Source organism: Myotis myotis, unplaced genomic scaffold, assembly GCF_014108235.1.
Source record: "Myotis myotis isolate mMyoMyo1 unplaced genomic scaffold, mMyoMyo1.p scaffold_m19_p_13, whole genome shotgun sequence".
Classification (NCBI taxonomy): Eukaryota; Metazoa; Chordata; class Mammalia; order Chiroptera; family Vespertilionidae; genus Myotis; species Myotis myotis.
This window is the reverse complement of record NW_023416317.1, coordinates 30,015,176-30,033,048: the sequence shown is the minus strand read 5'-3', so window position 1 is coordinate 30,033,048 and position 17,873 is coordinate 30,015,176. Positions and strand designations below refer to the sequence as shown.

General features: G+C 38.6%; 1 protein-coding gene and 1 long non-coding RNA gene across 10 annotated transcripts in view; one reads left to right on the top strand and one right to left on the bottom strand.

Moving 5' to 3' along the window:
* Positions 1-17,873, top strand: part of PPP2R3A (protein phosphatase 2 regulatory subunit B''alpha) — a 156,754-nt gene that overhangs the window by 100,473 nt on the left and 38,408 nt on the right. For 8 of the 9 annotated variants that reach the window (XM_036332506.1, XM_036332503.1, XM_036332504.1 and 5 more), the window contains 4 exons: positions 1,422-1,508; positions 4,165-4,321; positions 6,663-6,711; positions 7,200-7,289. In XM_036332506.1, coding sequence (XP_036188399.1) covers positions 1,422-1,508; positions 4,165-4,321; positions 6,663-6,711; positions 7,200-7,289 — 383 coding nt within the window. The remainder of the gene's footprint in view (positions 1-1,421; positions 1,509-4,164; positions 4,322-6,662; positions 6,712-7,199; positions 7,290-17,873) is intronic. The other variant, XM_036332510.1, reaches the window with a different exon arrangement.
* On the bottom strand, positions 1,947-6,703 carry LOC118668150. The gene is made up of 3 exons (XR_004971550.1): positions 5,523-6,703; positions 2,372-2,430; positions 1,947-2,228 (listed from the first exon to the last, which is right to left on the bottom strand). It is a non-coding gene; the product is annotated as an uncharacterized LOC118668150 (long non-coding RNA).

Sequence of the window (17,873 nt, the reverse complement as noted above, 5' to 3'; positions counted from 1 at the left end):
GGCTCAATGGATAGAGCGTTGGCCCTCGGACTTAAAGGGTCCTGGGTTTGATTTCGGTCAAAGGCACATACCTCAGTTGCAGGCTCAATTCCTGGCCCTGGTTGGGGCGCATGTAGGAGGCAACCAATCAATGTGTCTCTTGCATCAGTGTTTCTCTCTCTCTCTCTCTCTCTCTCTCTCTCTCTCTCTCTCTCTCTCTCTCTCCCCCCCCCCCTTCCTCTCTCTCTCTAAAAATGAATGGAAAAATATCCTCGAGTGAGGATTAACAAAAATTAAAATAAAATAAGCCCTAGCCGGTTTGGCTCAGTGGATAGAGTGTCGACCTGCAGACTGAAGGGTCCCGGGTTCGATTCCAGTCAAGGGCATATACCTTGGTTGCGGGCACATCCCCAGTGGGGGATTGTGCAGGAGGCAGCTGATCGATGTTTCTCTCTCATCGATGTTTCTAACTCTCTATCCCTCTCCATTCCTCTCTGTAAAAAATCAATAAAATATTTTTTAAAAATTAAAATAAACTAAAAGAATCTAACCTTTTTCATGATAAAACCACTAAGGATACAGGATTTCTATGTTATTTAGACAATTAAAATTAAAACCAAAGTACCCCCCAAAAAAATCTGCTTAAATTGTCCTCATCTCTGCTTCCTTTTGGAGGAAAAAATACAAAAACTAATAGATCAAAATTAAATGGGTAGGAATAACCCCAAGTAAAATTGTTAAGAATGCACTGTGGCCTCCTACCTCCATTGCAGCCTTGTCTTTCTTTTCCAACTATCCCCTAAGCCACAGCACACACATCCTCAATCTCATACACATTTGCTACCCAGCCCCATCCTGTCCAATATCCTCTCCATAGTTTCATATCTGTTCAACTCAATAAAACACTAGCTAACAAAATTGTTAATGCCCAAATAAGGATTCGGATGTAAATTATTACAGTGTATTTGAATTTATAAAGACCCTGCAAGACTGTCTTAAGGACTCCAATGAATTAGGCTATAATAACCAAATAATGCTCTCTCAAATCCTGTCACACTGGCAGCCATTCTTCTGACCCATTAATTATTAAGCGAACCCAGTATATATTTCCCACCTCATTTACCTTCCCAAAACATCCAGTACTACTTGAATCAGGCATCACAGTATAAGATGAAAGGTAAACTAAGAAAGTGACATGTAGGCAGCTGGGCAAAGGCAGACTGTGGAAAGACATTTTTTTATTCTTGGACTGATAGGGGCAGATGCAAACTATATAGCTGTAGATTTTTTAAAGAGTTAATTTTTACTAGAAATGATACTTGACATCATCAAAAAGTCAAAATTTATCAGATTTAAAGTATGTTGATAAGATTCAGTGGCCTTTGGTGAAGTAATTGATATCTTTAATGTTTTTATCTGGTTTTGTTTTCCTTTGGGACCAGGTTATTCAGAGGATATTCTACACAGTGAACAGATCTTGGAGTGGGAAAATTACTTCGACAGAGATAAGAAAAAGCAACTTTTTGCAAGTATGCCTCTCTGAAATTCATATATAAGGAACAATTTAATAATTTTACTTCATTTAACAAATATTTGAGTGCTTATTGTATGTGAAGCTCTGTCACTACTTTCAATCATTATGCGTTTATCAGACACCTGGGATATGTTGGGAGGAACAAAGATGAATAACAAGGGATTTTTACATCAACACATGCACTGCAGAGAAAAAGTGCACTGCCCTAGCTGGTTTGGCTCAGTGGGTAAGCGTCAGCCTGTGGACTGTAAGGGTCCTGGGTTCAATTCCAGTCAAGGACATATGCCTGGTTGTGGGCTCGATCCCCAGTAGGGGGCAGGCAGGAGGCAGCCAATCAGTGATTCTCTATTGTCATTGTTGTTTCTGTCTCTCTCTCCCTCTCCCTTCCTCTCTGAATCAATAAAAATATATTATAAAAAAAAAAAAAAGAAAGTGCACTGCCACACCTGACTTGAAAAATTCCACAGAAAAGTATAACTATGCAAAGAAGACCACAGAAGGACTGGCATGTGATCTTGACCTTGGAGATATCAGGAGTTTACCAAGATAGAAATTAGAAAAAAAGGGCAGATAAAGGAAGCAGCATAAGCAAGGCCCAGAAGCATGAAAGTGTCACCTTCAGGAACTACAGGACAGTCTTAAGTGGCCAAAGGCTCCACAGAGAGTGACCAGTGATGAGGCTTGAGGGGTGAGATGGAGCGGGGTTGGGAAGGGCCTTGCAAAAGAAATAGAAGAATTTCAACTTGATCGTTTCAACAATGACTCTTTATCCAGCTCCTGCTGGAGAAAAGTACTAAAAATTCCTTCTAACAAAGAGTACATTTTATTCAATTATTTATTTTATGAGAAAGTACTGACCACTAGTGGGAGCCTTTTACCGAGATAATCTTCATGCCGGATTATTCAAGCCTCTTATCCTGAAGAAGGTAAAATTGTTCACACTTGAAAATAAATGAAATATTTTATCTTAAGTGAATTATACTAAATGTAGTTTAGGCTAAGACACCCTTATTTAATCTATGTTTTTTCTGTCTTTATCTGAAACAAAGTAATGTAGAGTTGGCAAAATTAGCAGCCCATAATAGATACACAAACTTTTTGTATTCTAAAATGAACAGTAGTCATCACAGTATTATTAATATCTATTGCATACTTTGTGTATGCCTGGGCTCTCAGTAGGTAATATGGATTGGGTTTAGATGGCAATTCCCTAAAAGAGGCCTTACATCTCACATTCCTGAAGCATATTAGAGTTCGTAGTTTCTGAATCATTATAGTCCTTTTTTTTAAACTTGTGATAAAATGTGAAGCCCAAATATGATAGAATGACTTAGATAAGATCAAACAGCAAGTAAGTGACTGAATTAGAACTAGAACTCAAGTGTTGTGCTTCCTAGAGTATGACTTATTCTCCTCTATTTTTCCCTACCTCCCCCTTAGCCTTCCTCTTATACATGAATATATGCTCATAAAATATTCTAATAACATGAACATATCTAGAATAATAATCTGAAGTCACTGTTTATCTCATCACCCTGCCATTTCACCCCCTTTTCCCTAGAAGGAACCCATTTATCTGTGGTTTTATTCATATATAGAGACATACATATACGTATTATATGGTTTTGTATGGCTGGTTTTTTGAGTTTTTGGGTGTTTGGGTTTTTTTTAGTGTTTCGTTTTTTATTGAATTTATTAGGGTGACATTGATTAATAAAACCATACAGGTTTCAACCTGGCCAATATTACTTAGTGGTTAGAGCATTGGCCTAAGCACTGAAGGGTCCAGGTTTGATTCCCTGTCTAGGGCACATACCTGGGTTGCTGGTTCAATCCCAGCCACGGTCTGGGCAAGTTAAGAAGGCAACCAATCAATGTCTTTCTTCCCTTCCCTTCCCTTTCCTCTCCCCTTCCCTCTCTCCTCCCCCTCTCTCCCTCCCTCCTTTCCTCCCTCCCTCCCTTCCACTCTATCTAAATATCAGTGAAAAAAATATCCTCAGGTGAAGATTAAAAAAAAAAGAAAAGAAAAACCCTATATGTGGATGCCCACTCTTCATAATAGAATAGATGTCACTGCATAACTGAAAAGTTAAAAGCATGTCAATATGTGGCCATGTAACTAAACCTGTTGTTTAATTGTTCTGTGGGGGCCTCGGATAGGCTGCAGTCCCCTTGCTTTTAAGTCCTCCATAGCATCTAACCCTTTGCTGAGCATATTACAGAGCTCATTAATGCTTATAGATTGATCAGGTGATTAAAGGGAGAGTGAGGTTACCTATTAAAGTTCCTGATTTGATACCAAAACCAAGTTTTTAAATTCAATTTAAAAGAAAAACTTACTAGATTCTATATAATGCCCAAAGCTGGGTTTTCATAATTTTAAAATAAGCCAAACCAGTTTGGCTCAGTGGATAGAGTGTCGGCCTACGGACTGAAAGGTCCCAGGTTCAATTCCGGTCAAGGGCATGTACCTTGGTTGCGGGCACATCCCCAGTAGGAGGTGTGCAGGAGGCGGCTGATCAATGTTTCTCTCTCATCGATGTTTCTAGCTCTCTATCTCTCTCCCTTTCTCTCTGTAAAAAATCAATAAAATATATTTTAAAAATAAATAAATAAAAATAAATAAATTTTCTTTATTCATACCATTTCAGACTCTAGCGCTTTTGGAAGAAGAGGAAGATATAAACCAAATCACAGACTACTTTTCCTATGAACATTTTTATGTTATTTATTGTAAATTCTGGGAACTAGATAGTGATCATGACCTCTACATCAGCCAGGCCGATCTGTCTCGATACAATGACCAGGGTGAGTTTCTATAGATGTTGATACTTAACTGTTTTGAAGAAGGCAACAGTTACATAAATTGTCCCCCCTCATTATGGAGAATTTCTATTTTTTAAATTCGGTAACCTAAAGGGCCAAGAATTTTTAAGTGGGAATAAGTGAAAATACTAATTTTTTTTATTTAGAAGCCAGGTGTTGGAGGAGTTTGGAGGTAAGTAAGCAATTAGAGTCTTAGTTTTGATGAGTTGGAGAGCCTGTGGTGTTTACTTTCTGATTATGAATTGAATTGAAGTTTATTTGAAAGAGAGTATGTATATTCCTTTATAAATGTCTCATTTTATAGTATTTATACACACCCATGGATGAAAATAATGTTTCTAATGTGCCAATGTTTTGAAGGACTCTTATAAAAGCTTACTTTTAGGAATTTAGTTCAGAAAATATATATTTTTTGCAGATGAATTTTTTGTGCTTTCTTTTATCAGAAAACAAAAAATTATATATCACATACTCCTTTATGCTTCATTTTTACCAGTAGAAAACAGAACCGAGTGACTTAATATCTTTAACCAAGATACAGTGGTTCATTCTTCTCTCATAAGATTGTCCCTGTTCAGTTCTTAAATGTCTCCTCAGGCACTGTTGATTTTTCTTAAATCAACCTTAAAAGCCTTTTAGATGCAGCAGAGTACAACTCTTAAATAAATGCATTGAATTTTGCTTCTGCTATTTGGCATGTCTGTATACATCTTAAGAAAAGATTCATTCTATATGATATTAAGTTTCATATAACTTTCATATTTAAGAAACAGTTCTACCTCACAGATTCTCAGGTGCCAATCAGGCATGAAGAGGAAAATATTCAAATGTACTTATTTGATAAGCATTTTAGTACTACTTCCTCAAGTACTCATAGCCTTCCTGTCACCAAAAAGATGGACCTATTCATCGAGTCAGCTTTATTAGCCATGCACCTTCTAATTACCTTCTCAGTGTCAGGTCATCTGTAGAATATGAGCCAGCCGCTAGAGGTCATGAAAAAGCCTAGGGGCTCTAAAGCACCCTCTCTGACTGACATAATACTCATTACATCCCAAAATATTGAATATCTACACATAGCAATTCATATAGTCATGTTAAAGGGATGAAGTCTAGAAAAACAGGCATCTGGACCTGCATAATGATTGGGCCACTGAAACTACATAATTGCCCACCCACTGACCTGTTCTTAATGGGACAACATGATCTTCAGTTTTAGAGAGCTAAATCTTCCAAATCTAAAAAAAAAAAAAAAAATAGACTTTCAAAAAATACTTTAGCTTTGGAATTAAATATTCTTGCCTTTCCTATACAGCCCTCTTTTGTTCTATCTAGTTCAAATTATTAACCGCATAAACCAATGCTCAACAAGTCTAGAGGGTCCTTATATAAGCTTCAGTACGTGGCCAGACATGACTGTACTGACACCCATAGTCTCAACATTCTTTAGCCAAACTAATTTACCTTTATGCTAATTGTACCTAAGTTTATGCTAGCTGCTGCTAGCTGCTAGCTCTCTAATGACCTTATCCTTGGTTCTGAAATTTTAGTGTGCATGCCATTGTCTGGGGCACTTGTTAAAAGAAGAGATATGTCCTTACCATATCCCTAGGTCTGATATCCATTGTCATCTACTTTTTTAAAAACTAATGTTTTGGGGGTTTTTTGAACCCACAATGAGGTATGCTACTCTAGACTCCAGGATCTATTATCAAAAGCAACATACTTTCTCAAGATACACTTGTCTCTCTCTTCGAGTAAAACTGATGGAATTTCTAAAAATTATACATTAAGCCATGTTGTACCCTGGACTTTTATAGAATGAGAATTTAAGAAATATATGTTTATAGTATCTTTTGGTATATTTTGTAAAATTCTACTTAAAAACAATCTCCTTTGTTTATTCAACATCCCTTATATTAGGAGCTGATGATCAGTTCCTCCTTGAAATGAATGCTAGGATAAGATTTGTCTTGTTTTAGAGGAAAAGTTGTCTTATTCGATAAAACAACCAATACATTTTTGTCTTAGTTGTCAGGATGTCCAAAACTAACTTGGTGTTCAATTATATAAATATATCCTAGCTGTCAGGCACATCCATTTTCTTGTTCTTTTTTTAAATGATTTATTGATTTGTTGATTAAGCCACCTCATATTCTTATTTTTTTTTAAGTATAAATGATGCATAAGTAAAATTTTAACTACTCCTGTTGTGGAAGATGATTATGTTTTAGCTTGTAACTACTAAAAATAAATTTCCCAAAAGTACTACCTTTATGGAGCATGTTTGTAACTAACTTTGTACTTTCTTATTTATGTTTAGCTTCGTCAAACAGAATTATTGAAAGGATATTCTCTGGGGCAGTAACAAGGTAAGAAAATTTTCTGAAAATAAAAAATGAACTACAAGTGCTCTGGCCACTGTGGTTCGGCCAGTGTGTTGTCCCATACACCAGAAGGTGACAGGTTCGATTCCTGGTCAGGGCTTGTAAGGAAGGCAACTGATTGATGTTTCTTTCTCACATCAGTGTTTCTCTCCTTTCTTCTCTCTCTCTCAAATCAATAAAAACATATCCTCCAATGAGGTGTTTTTCTTTTAATGAACTACAAGTAAAACTGTAACAAGACTTTCTGCAATATATACAGTCATGGCTTCATATAAGACAGTATTAATTTTTTAATATATGAGCATTAGGCCTTTATCTAAATGCAGGTAGCAGTATTGATCCTGGTGATTATTTTTTTAAGTTTAACTTAATTTCCAAAGGAAGATATTACTTATTTCTTTATCTATCATCCTACTAAATTTATTTAATTACTCAGGAAACTTAAAACCTTGTGTTTTGTTTTCCTTTCCCAGGGGAAAAACAGTACAGAAAGAGGGAAGAATGAGCTATGCAGATTTTGTTTGGTTCTTGATATCGGAGGAAGATAAAAGGAACCCCACCAGGTATGACTTCTAAGTTTCCTTTGTCAAGATGTTAAACACAGGAACAAAGTTTGAAAAAGTCATGATGTATACCTAGTCATTGCCAACTCAGCCTCAGGGTGCCAAGTTGGATTAGACTTGGTCTCTCCTCTCAGACTGAATCCAGAGTTTCACAGCGTATCAAGAAAAGTGTTGTTATCCCCAGAAACAAAGGTGAAGTGGCATGTGAGCTATCCTGAGGGATGAGTAGGACTAGCAAGCACTTATGTGGAATGTGGGAATAGGTACTGTGAATTTCTGTTGTTTTATGATCTTTATGGGTTCAGTAGTGAATTGGAGAGGGAAAGAAGAGCAAATTGTGAATAAAGTCAGTATCACCTTGATACCAAAACTAGACAAACACAAGAAAATAAAACTACAGATTAGCATCTCTTATGAAGATAGACCCAAAAAACTAGCAAGTCCAAGTTCAACTTCTCATCTTCTCAGACCCCAGAATCAGCAGATGCCCCCAGGGAAAGATGATCTCAAATGCTAGGCTCTTTCTCTCTGAATTTCCTTCTAGATCTGGATGCTGTAATTTTTCCCTTTCTTATTAACAAATTTTTCCTCTATATTCTCTTAATAGAGAGGATTAAGCAAAATATTCAGTTTGTCATTACCAGAAGCAGATCAACTTTTCAGACCTTGAGATCCATCACTGGATCTCTACTTAGAAAATTTTGTCAAAAGAGGTTATTAGAACCAAAGATTTCTTTGTGCCCCTTTTCTCCTTTTCATGTTGCCTTTCTCCTGCCTAACAACTAACATATTGTTGAGGTTTTACTTTTTGTCCAGTAACAAATATTTCATTTGCAGTAGCTTATTTAATCTTCATGTCACTGAGTTTAGGTATCAGTTGTTCCATTTTATAGTTGAAGAAACAGAATTCTGAGAGATTGCACACCTAATAAGTGACCTAGCTTGGATTCAAATCCAGGTCTGTGTGACTTCAAATCCTGGGCTCTTTATCACTATAATGTATAGCTCATCATACGAGACAGCATGTTTACATGCCTATCTTCTCAAATAGGCTGTGGAATCTCTAAAAGAGAGTTCTTTTGGTGTTCTGAAATTCCTTATTGCTTAAGAGACTCAAAATGTGGCCAATCATAGAAGAAAGTTACTTCTGATTTTGACTTGTTGATCTTTGTTTCCTTGGTGCCTACTGGTACTTACTAGCCACCCAGTGTATTTATTCTCAGTGCTTTACTTCACATTGCTTTCCTAAAGCAGAATATGAGCAGAAGACCATTAAACTTCACTTGTAGCATAATGAAGAAAATAGCTCTACATCAAAATCAAAGTTTTATTTTACAAAATGTAGTAGGCAACACTTAAGAAATCAGGTTTGTGCCTTATGAAAGACATGGTGGAAAAAACGAGTTTCATGAAAGAAATAATATGTGTCTTTCTCACATTGACGTTTCTCTCTCTCTGTCTCTCCCCCTCCCTTCCACTCTCTATCAATGGAAAAATATCCTCGGGTAAGGAGTAACAAAACAAACAAGTTTAAAAAACCATTAAATGTATGAAGGCTCTTAATATATCTTAAGGCTTACAACTGGGAATTTAATCAAGGGTCTGCAAGAATCTTCTCTTGGAAAGTTTTACTTTGCCATAATCAGTAGTTCCTTATAGAAAACCTAGAGGCCTGTTGCATGAAAAGATTCGTGCAATAGGCCTTCCCTTCCCCTGGCTGCCAGCACCGGTTTTCCTCCGGCACCTGGGACCCAGGCCTTCGCTCCAGCTGGAGCCGCCTTTAAGCCTTCGCTGCTCAGGCCAGAGCCGCCTTCAGTCTTCGCTCTGCCACTTCTTGCCTGTGTATGCAAATTAACCACCATCTTTGTTGGTGGTTAATTTGCATATCTCACTGATTAGCCGATGGGAGGTGTAGCGAAGGTACGGTCAATTACCATGTTTGTCTGTTATTAGATAAAATATTGTTCCTTGTTACCAATTAATGCTATTGGCTTCATATTCTGTGATTAATTGATGACATGGCTATACTTGCTATCCTAAGTGACAGTGCTAAATGATAACGTAGCCATAATAGAGTGTGAATAAACTTCTGGTGAAGATAGCAACTTAACCACATGTAGTACTTTTGGCCTCTTTTGAAATTTCACTTTAATGACAGTAAAGAGAATTTTCTTCAAGGAATATATCCATAATAACAAAGGAGAAGAGATAACAACGATAAACATTTGCACCCTAGGCAGTTTGGCTCAATGGCTAGAGTGTCGGCCTATGGACGAAAGGGTCCTGGATTCGATTCCATTCGAGGTGCGTACCTTGGTTGCAGGCTTGTCCCTGGCCTGGGCCCTGGTCGGGGTGTGTGCAGGAGGCAACCAGTAGATGTGTTTCTCTCTGTCTTTCCCTCTCTCTTCCACCCTCCTTAAAAATCAATGGAAAAATATCTTCAGGTGAACATTAACAGCAACAACAAAAAGATTTGCAAACTGGAAAGTAAATACACTTAGCAGATTCTGAATCCTAAGCCACCAGAATTAAAGACCAAGAAGTAACTAGATATACCCAGCAAAAACCTCCAAACAGTCAGAACTTGGGGGTATCAAAAACATTGGAAGTGGGGGCAAGGTAAAGATAGAGCCAAAAATCAGAGAGTTTATAGAAAGTTGTTTAAAGAAACAGTTGATCTCTAGAACATCTCCTCTACTGAGGCAGAAGACTGTGTGCGTTATTCCTGGAGAGTGTAAAATAAGAGGGCCTCTGGACTGGGGAGCACTAGGTACAATTAAAGGTATCGGTCCACATTGAAAACACATGAGATGAATATGTGCGTAGTGATTGCTGAGATGCCCAGTCTTCATTCTTCATTCAACTTACAGAATCCTAAATCTGGCAGAAGACTAAAAGATGTTTTTCTGCAACATCTTTGACTAGCCCAAGAATAAAAAACAGAAGATATGACATCAGGTCATCCCCAAGGAAACAATCCAGCCAGATCACTGTACAGTAAAGCTCAGAGTCCACAAACCCATAGGTTAGAACTTCCATTCAGCTTTTTAGCATTTACTCTTAAATATTAGCAGTGAACAAAGGATCACTAAATACCTAAGTAAAGCCTCTTACATAAAAGATAGAAACCAAACTAATAGAAGGTGAGGAAAATAACTTAGCTGAAGCAGAATTCAGGGAGAAGAAATCCTCAGCAACAACAATAATGATGACAACTGTTACTATTTTTTAGTATGTTTTTATTGCTTTTTAGAGAGGAAGGTAGAGGGATAGAGAGAGAAACATCGATGAGAGAGAAACATCATCAATAGGCTACCCCCTGCACATCCCCTACTAGGGATCGAGCCCACAGCTGGGGCATATGACCACCAGGAATCAAACTGGCACCCTCTTTGATCTTGGCTCGACGCTTAACCACTTAGCCACACCTGCCAGGCAAGACAACTGTTTTGATATCCTCAGGGAGATAAGAGAAATTACATTCACAGAACATTAACAGAATGATACTTCTTATAAAAAGAACATTTAGGTAGCCAAAAAAGAACTCTGGAAAATCAAAATTATGATAGCAGAAAGGGGGGTGGGGGGCGGTTCAGAAGATGAAGTTAAGGAAACCTTTCAGAAAGAAAAAGAAAAAAGAAGCAATAGAAAATAGAGGCAAGATATGAAAATTAGAGAAGCAGTCCAAAAAACAACGTAACTGGAAATTGAAATGTGATATGTGTAATTTTAAAATTTAGCCATAAGAGGCATATCAGCAAGGTAGACAATGTACAAGTTTCCATTGCTCATATCTTCCCAGAAGCTTCAATTTTAACTATCGATGCACAAAAATACCTTCACAAGATATAAGGATTCCAGATGAGAGGCCGCAGCATCCAGATGGAGCACAGAAATAAGAAAAAATGCATTGAAGAAGGTAGAAAGGAAAATCATCCCCTAAGCCCAGGCTGCTCAGCATGTAGAAAGACACTCTTCCCCTGAGGGAAGGATACCACAAATATGCAGAGGATCACAAGATTACTATGAACATATGTCAGCAAATTGGATATATGTTCATAGTAGAATGAATGAATGAATTCATAGAAACATACAACCTACCAAGACTGAGCATGAAGAAATAGAAAATCTGAATAGACCAGTAACGAGTAAGGGAATAGATCCCAAAAAAGAAAAGCCTGATGACTTCCCAGGAGAATTCTACCAGTTAAAGAGTTCCAATCCTTCTCAAACTTTTCAAAAAATTTTTAAAAGGTGGAACTATTCCAAACATTTTATGAAGCCAGCATTACCTTTATACCAAAGCCAGACAAGAACACTACAAGAGAACTGCAGGCCAAAATTCCTGGTGAACATACATGCAGAAATCCTCAACAAAATGCTAGCAAACTGAATTCAACAGCACATTAAAGTGATCATGCACCATGGTCAAGTGGAGCTTATCCTTAGGATGCAAGGATGGTTCAGTATACACAAATCAATAAATGTCATATAACACATTAACAAAATGATGGATAAAAATTATATGACCAACTCAGTATTTGTTTTTTGTAAGTATTTTTTAAAATATGTTTTTATTGATTTCAGAAAAGAAGGGAGGAGAGGGAGATAGAAACATCAATGATGAGAGAGAATCATCAATCAGCTGCCTCCTGCACGACCCCTACTGGAGATTGAGCCTGAAACCCAGGCACGTGCCCTGACCAAGAATCCAACCATGACCTCCTGGTTCATAGGTCAACACTCAACCACTGAGCCACACCGGCTGAGCAGTGTTTGCTTTTTGTTGCCTTTGTTTTTGGTGTCAGATTTTTAAAAATCACTGTCAGGACATATGTCATGGAGCTTATCACCTGTTTTCTTCTAGGATTTTTATGCTTTCAGGTCTTACGTTCATATATTTAATCCATTTTGAGTTAATTTTTGTGTATGGAGTAAGATAGTAGTGGCTGTCCTTTTCCCAACACCATTTATTGGAGAGACTTTCCTTTTCCTCATTGTGTATTCTTGGCTCCTGTCATAAATCAGTTAACCATATATGTGTGGGTTTATTTCCGGGCTCTTTATTCCATTCCATTGAACTATGTTTCTGATTTTCTGCCAATACCATACTGTTTTGAATACTAAGCTTTGTAGTATATTTTGAATTCAGGTAGTTCAATGCCTCCAGCTTTGTTCTTGTTGCTCAAGATTGCTTTGGTTATTCACATTCTTTCATGGTTTGCATTTATTTTAAAACTGGAATTTTGATAGGGATTGCATTGACTCTATAGATTGATTTGAGTAGTATGCACATTTTAACAATATTCCAACAATCCTTGAGCATGGACTATCTTTCTATCTATGTGTATCTTCTTTATTTTCTTTCATAACTGCCCTATAGTTTTCAGTATACAAATCTTTCACCTCCTTGGCTAAATTTATTCCCAGGTATTTTATTCTTTTTGTTGAAATTATAAAGTGATATTAATTTCTCTTTCTGCTAATTTGTTGTTAATTATAGAAATGCAATAGATTTTTGTAATTGATTTTGAATCCTGCAATTTTACTGAGTTCATTTTTGAGTTCTAACGTTTCAGGATTTTCATTTGCAAATAGTAACAGTTTTACTTCTTCCTTTCCAATTTGATGCCTTTTACTTATTTTTCTTCCCTAATTATAATGGCTAGAATTTCGAGTACTGTGTTGAATAAAAGTGGTGAGAGTGGATACTTTGTCTTGTTCCTAATCTCACAGGAAAGCTTTCAGCTTTTCATAAATGGATATTGAATTTTGTCAAATGCTTTTTCTGCATCTATTGATGACCATACTTAATCACTGATTTGTGGTTACCATGAGGCTTACCTATAACAGCTTATATTTAAAAGTTTTCAGTTGATAAGAACTTAAGCTTGAACATAGTCTAATGCTCTAGATTTTTACTCTCCCCCTTCTGCTTTTTATGTTTTACTAGAGGCCCAATGCACAAATTCATGGGCGGGGGGCGAAGGGGGACCATCAGCCCAGCCTGCACCCTGTGCAATCTGGGACCCCTCACTCCTGACTGCCTGCCTGTTCACTCCTAACTGCCCACCTGCTCGATCCTTATTGCTTGGCTTGCCACTTCTTACTCCCCGCCTGCTGGCTTCTTACCACTTGGCTCGCCGCTCCTTAGCGCTGCTGTGAAGGCAGGAGTGGCTCCCACCACCGCTGTTGCACTCACCAGCCGTGAGCCCGGCTTCTGGCTGAGCGGCATTCCCACTGTGGGAGTGAACTGACCATCAGAGGGCAGCTCCTGCATTGAGTGTCTGCCCCCTAGTGGCCAGTGCGCATCATAGCAATTGGTTGTTCTGGTCGTTCCGCTGAAAAGGTCACTGGGCTTTTATCCAGAGAGACTAGAGGCCAGGTGCACAAAAATTTGTGCACTCGGGAGGGTCCCTCAGCCCGGCCTATGCCCTCTCACAGTCTGGGAGCCCTTGGAGAATGACCACCTGCTGGCTTAGGCCCGCTCCGCAGGGGATTGGACCTAAGCTGGCAGTCAGACATCCCTCTGGCAGCCCGGGAGCCCTCAGGGGATGCCCACTTGCCAGCGGGGAGCAGGCCTAGCAGCAGTCGGACATCCTTAGCGCTGCTGAGGAGGCGGGAGAGGCTCCCACCACCACAGCTGTACTGGCAACCGTCAGCCTGGCTTGTGGCTGACCAGAGCTCCCCCTGTGGGAGCGCACTGACCACCAGGGGGCTCCTGCATTGAGCGTCTGTCCCCTGGTGGTCAGTGTATGTCATAGTGACCAGTGATTCCCAGTCGCTCTGCTGTTAGGGTCAATTTGCATATTATCCTTTTATTATATAGGATAGAGGCCTGGTGCACAGGTGAGGGCCGGCTGGTTTGCCCTAAAGGATGTCCCGGATCAGGGTGGGGGTCCCGCTGGGGTGTCTGGCCAGCCTGGGTGAGTGGCTGATAGCTGTTTGCAGGCTGGCCAAACCCCCCAGCAGGGACCCTTACCCCATGAGGGTGTGGCCAGCCTGGGTGAGGGGCTAATGGCTGTTTTCAGGCTGGCCACAGCCCTCAGCCACCCAAGCTCCCAGTGGAGGCTGGCTGAAAGCAGGTATCTGGGATTTATTTAGCTTCTATAATTGAAACTTTGTTGCCTTTTGCGGAGGCCACAGCCGGCCAGAGCATGCGGGAAGCTTGGCTTCCTCCATCACCGGGGCAACCAAGCCTCCTGCTTGCTCCAGCTCCATGGCTGCTGGCCACCATCTTGGTTGGGTTAATTTGCATATAGTCGCTCTGATTGGCTGGTGGGCGTGGCTTGGGCGTATCAAGGTAAGGTCATTTAGCATCTTTGTCTTTTATTAGTGTAGATGTCATATTTTACATCTTTTTGTTGTATCCCTTAAGTAATTATTTGTTATATTTTTACTAATTTTGTCTTTTAACCTTTATACTAGCTTTATAAGTGATTAATATACCTTTACTATATGTTTACCTTTACCAGTGAGATTTATACTTTTATTCCTAATTACAGGCAGTCCTCGGGTAACATAGGACTCGACGTATGTCATTTTGTGGTTATGTCACCATCTCCCATTTATTTATTTAAAAAAAGTTCTGTTATTTCAACATATGTACATATGTGCTGTATGTTTTTTATTATTTATTTACCACAAGTAAAGGTCAGGAATTGTTATCTTTCTTTTAATTTTTTTTTACTGTTTCACTTAATTACTGCTGTGTATGTGCTCCATGTGAGTGACGTAGGTGCTTATGTAGGTGGGTTCCGCATTACGGCGAAAATCACATTACATCGCGCTGTAGGAATGGATCTCCGACATAACCCAATGACCTACTGTAGCACCCTTTCTTTTCAGCTTGAAGAAAGTCCCTTTGAAAAAAAAAAAAAGTCCCTTTGTCATTTCTTGTAAGGCCAGTTTAGTGGTGATGAACTCTTTTAGCTTCATTTATCTGGAAAACTCTCCTTCAATTCTGATTGGCATATTTGCCAGATAGGTAATTCAGATATTCTTTGTTGGAATTATTTTTTCTTATAGCACTTTGAATATATTGTGCCACTTTCTGGCCTACCTAGTTTCTGCTGAATATTCTGCTGCTAGTATTTGGGGGAAGCGGCGGGATTCTCTTATACATATGAAGTTGTTTTTCCTCTTTCTGCTTTTAAGGTTATCTCATTGTCTTTACTATTTGACACTTTAATTATAATGTATCATGGTGTGGGTATTTTGGATTCCTCTTATTTGGAACTCTCTGGGTTTCATGGATCTGGATGTCTGTTTCCTTCTCCATGTTAGGGAAGGTAGCCATTATGTCTTCAATAAGTTTTCTGCCCCTTTCTCTCTTTCTGCTCCTTCTGTAACCCTGATAATATGTGTTTCTCCGATTAATGTTGTGCCATAGTTCCTTAAACTATCTTCATTTTTTCATTCATTTTTCTCTTTGATGCTAGGCAGGGAAGAAATAAAATACTTTAAGAAAATATCTAAGCCCTAACCGGTTTGTCTCAGTGGATAGAGCATCGGCCTGCAGACTCAAGGGTCCCGGGTTCGAATCTGGTCAAGGGCATGTACCTTGGTTGCGGGCACGTCCCCAGTAGGGAGTGTGCAGGAGGCAGCTGATCGATGCTTCTCTCTCATCGATGTTTCTAACTCTCTATCCCTCTCCCTTCCTCTCTGTAAAAAATCAATAAAATATATTTTAAAAAAAGAAAAAGAAAATATCTAAGAACTTAAAGGATGCTAGTTTCCAGATTGAGCAGGCTCTCAGCCCAGCAAAATAGGTGAATTAGACCCAAATAAAGGTACTTAATAATATTTCAAAATACTAGCCACACAGAGAAACCTCTACAGGCTTCAAAGAAAATAAAAACTAAAAAAAAAGACAGGTTACAAAGGATCAGGTATCAACATGGCTTTAGACTTCTCAACAATACTAGATAGATAGAGGACAATGGATCAGTGCCTTTAAAATTCTGAAGGAAAAGCCATCACCAAGCTATAATTCTATAACTAGCCAAAATACCAACCAAGTTAGGGGGCAGATAAAAGGTATTTACAACTATTCATAGTCTCAAAAAATTTACCTGCCATGCTACTGAAGGATGTGTTTACACTAAAGAAGGAAGTAAACTAAGAATGAGGAAAATTGTGATACAAGAACAGGAAAAAGGTGAAAGGAATCCCTAGAATGAAACTGTGAACCAATCCCTGAGATCAGCTAGTTCAAATTAGAGTAGGTCAGAAGGAACCAAGAAATACTTCATCAAGAAAATCCAACTAGTGGAATACATGATGGGACTAATTATGGATGTAGAAAATGGGCAGAGATTTTGGGGGGGTTAAATTAGTAATACATACACAGAAAACTAAACAAATACGAGATAAAATATAGTTATACATTCTGAATGTTCAGTAATTTAAAATAAGAGATTGGGAAAGGCATGTAGGTAAAGTGGGATGAGTGGTAAAAAAGCTGAAACCTCATCTTTCATAGTGTGAAATTAATATACAGTTCTTAAAACAGAAATGTAAGAGAGGAGCAATATAAGCCTCTTATCTGAAAATATAAGATAAAAACCATAATAATCAGGTGTAGAAAGTGGTTGGTTCTGGGGAAGGAAAAATAAAGGAAAGAATGGGTCTGCCATTTCTCCTTACAATTTTTTTCTCTTTAAATCTTCATTGTTAAAAGTATTACATATGTCCCCTCTTTCCCCCCATTGGTCCCCTCCCCCAACCCCGCCCCAGGCCTTCGGCACCCTATTGTCTGTGTCCATGGGTTACGCACATATGCATAGAAGGTCTTTGGTTGATTACCTTCCACCCACCCACCCTCTCCATGTCTCTGGATCCACTCGGTTCATCAGTTTATTTTGTTACTTAGATTCCACTCTCCTTACAAATTTTATAAAACTATTTCTCTGAGTCTGAACTTTATACCCATATGTAACTTTTATTTTTTTAATTGAATTTATTGGGGTAAAATTATCCAGGTTTCAGGTATACAAGTCTACACTCTATCATCTGTATATTGTGAGTTTACCACCCCAAGGCAAGTGTTCTATCACTATTTATCCCGCTTTTTCCTTCTTCTATCTCCTCCCTCTGCCATATTGTTATCTGTGTCCATAAGTCTTTCTTTTTTTTCTTTGCTTAATCCCTTCACCCTTCTCACCCAGGCTCCCACACTCCTCTCTGACAGCTGTCAGTCTGTTCTCTGTATCCATAAGTCTGCCTCCACTTTGTTTATTCTGTTCATTAGATTCCACATATAAGTGAAATCATATGGTACTTGTCTTTCTTTGAATAGCTTATTTCACTTAGCATAATACTCTCCAAGTTCATCCATGCTGTTGCAAAAGGTAAGATTTTCTTCATTTTTATAGCCAAGTAGTATTCCATTGTATAAATGTATGACAGCTTTTTTATCCACTCATCAACTGATGGGCACTTGCACTGTTTCCAAATCATGGCTATCCTATCTAATAAAAGAGAAACATGGTAATTAGCCGTACCTCCGCTATCCTTCCCATTGGCTAATCAGAGCGATATGTAAATTAACTGCCAGCCAAGATGGCGGCCGGCAGCCAGGCA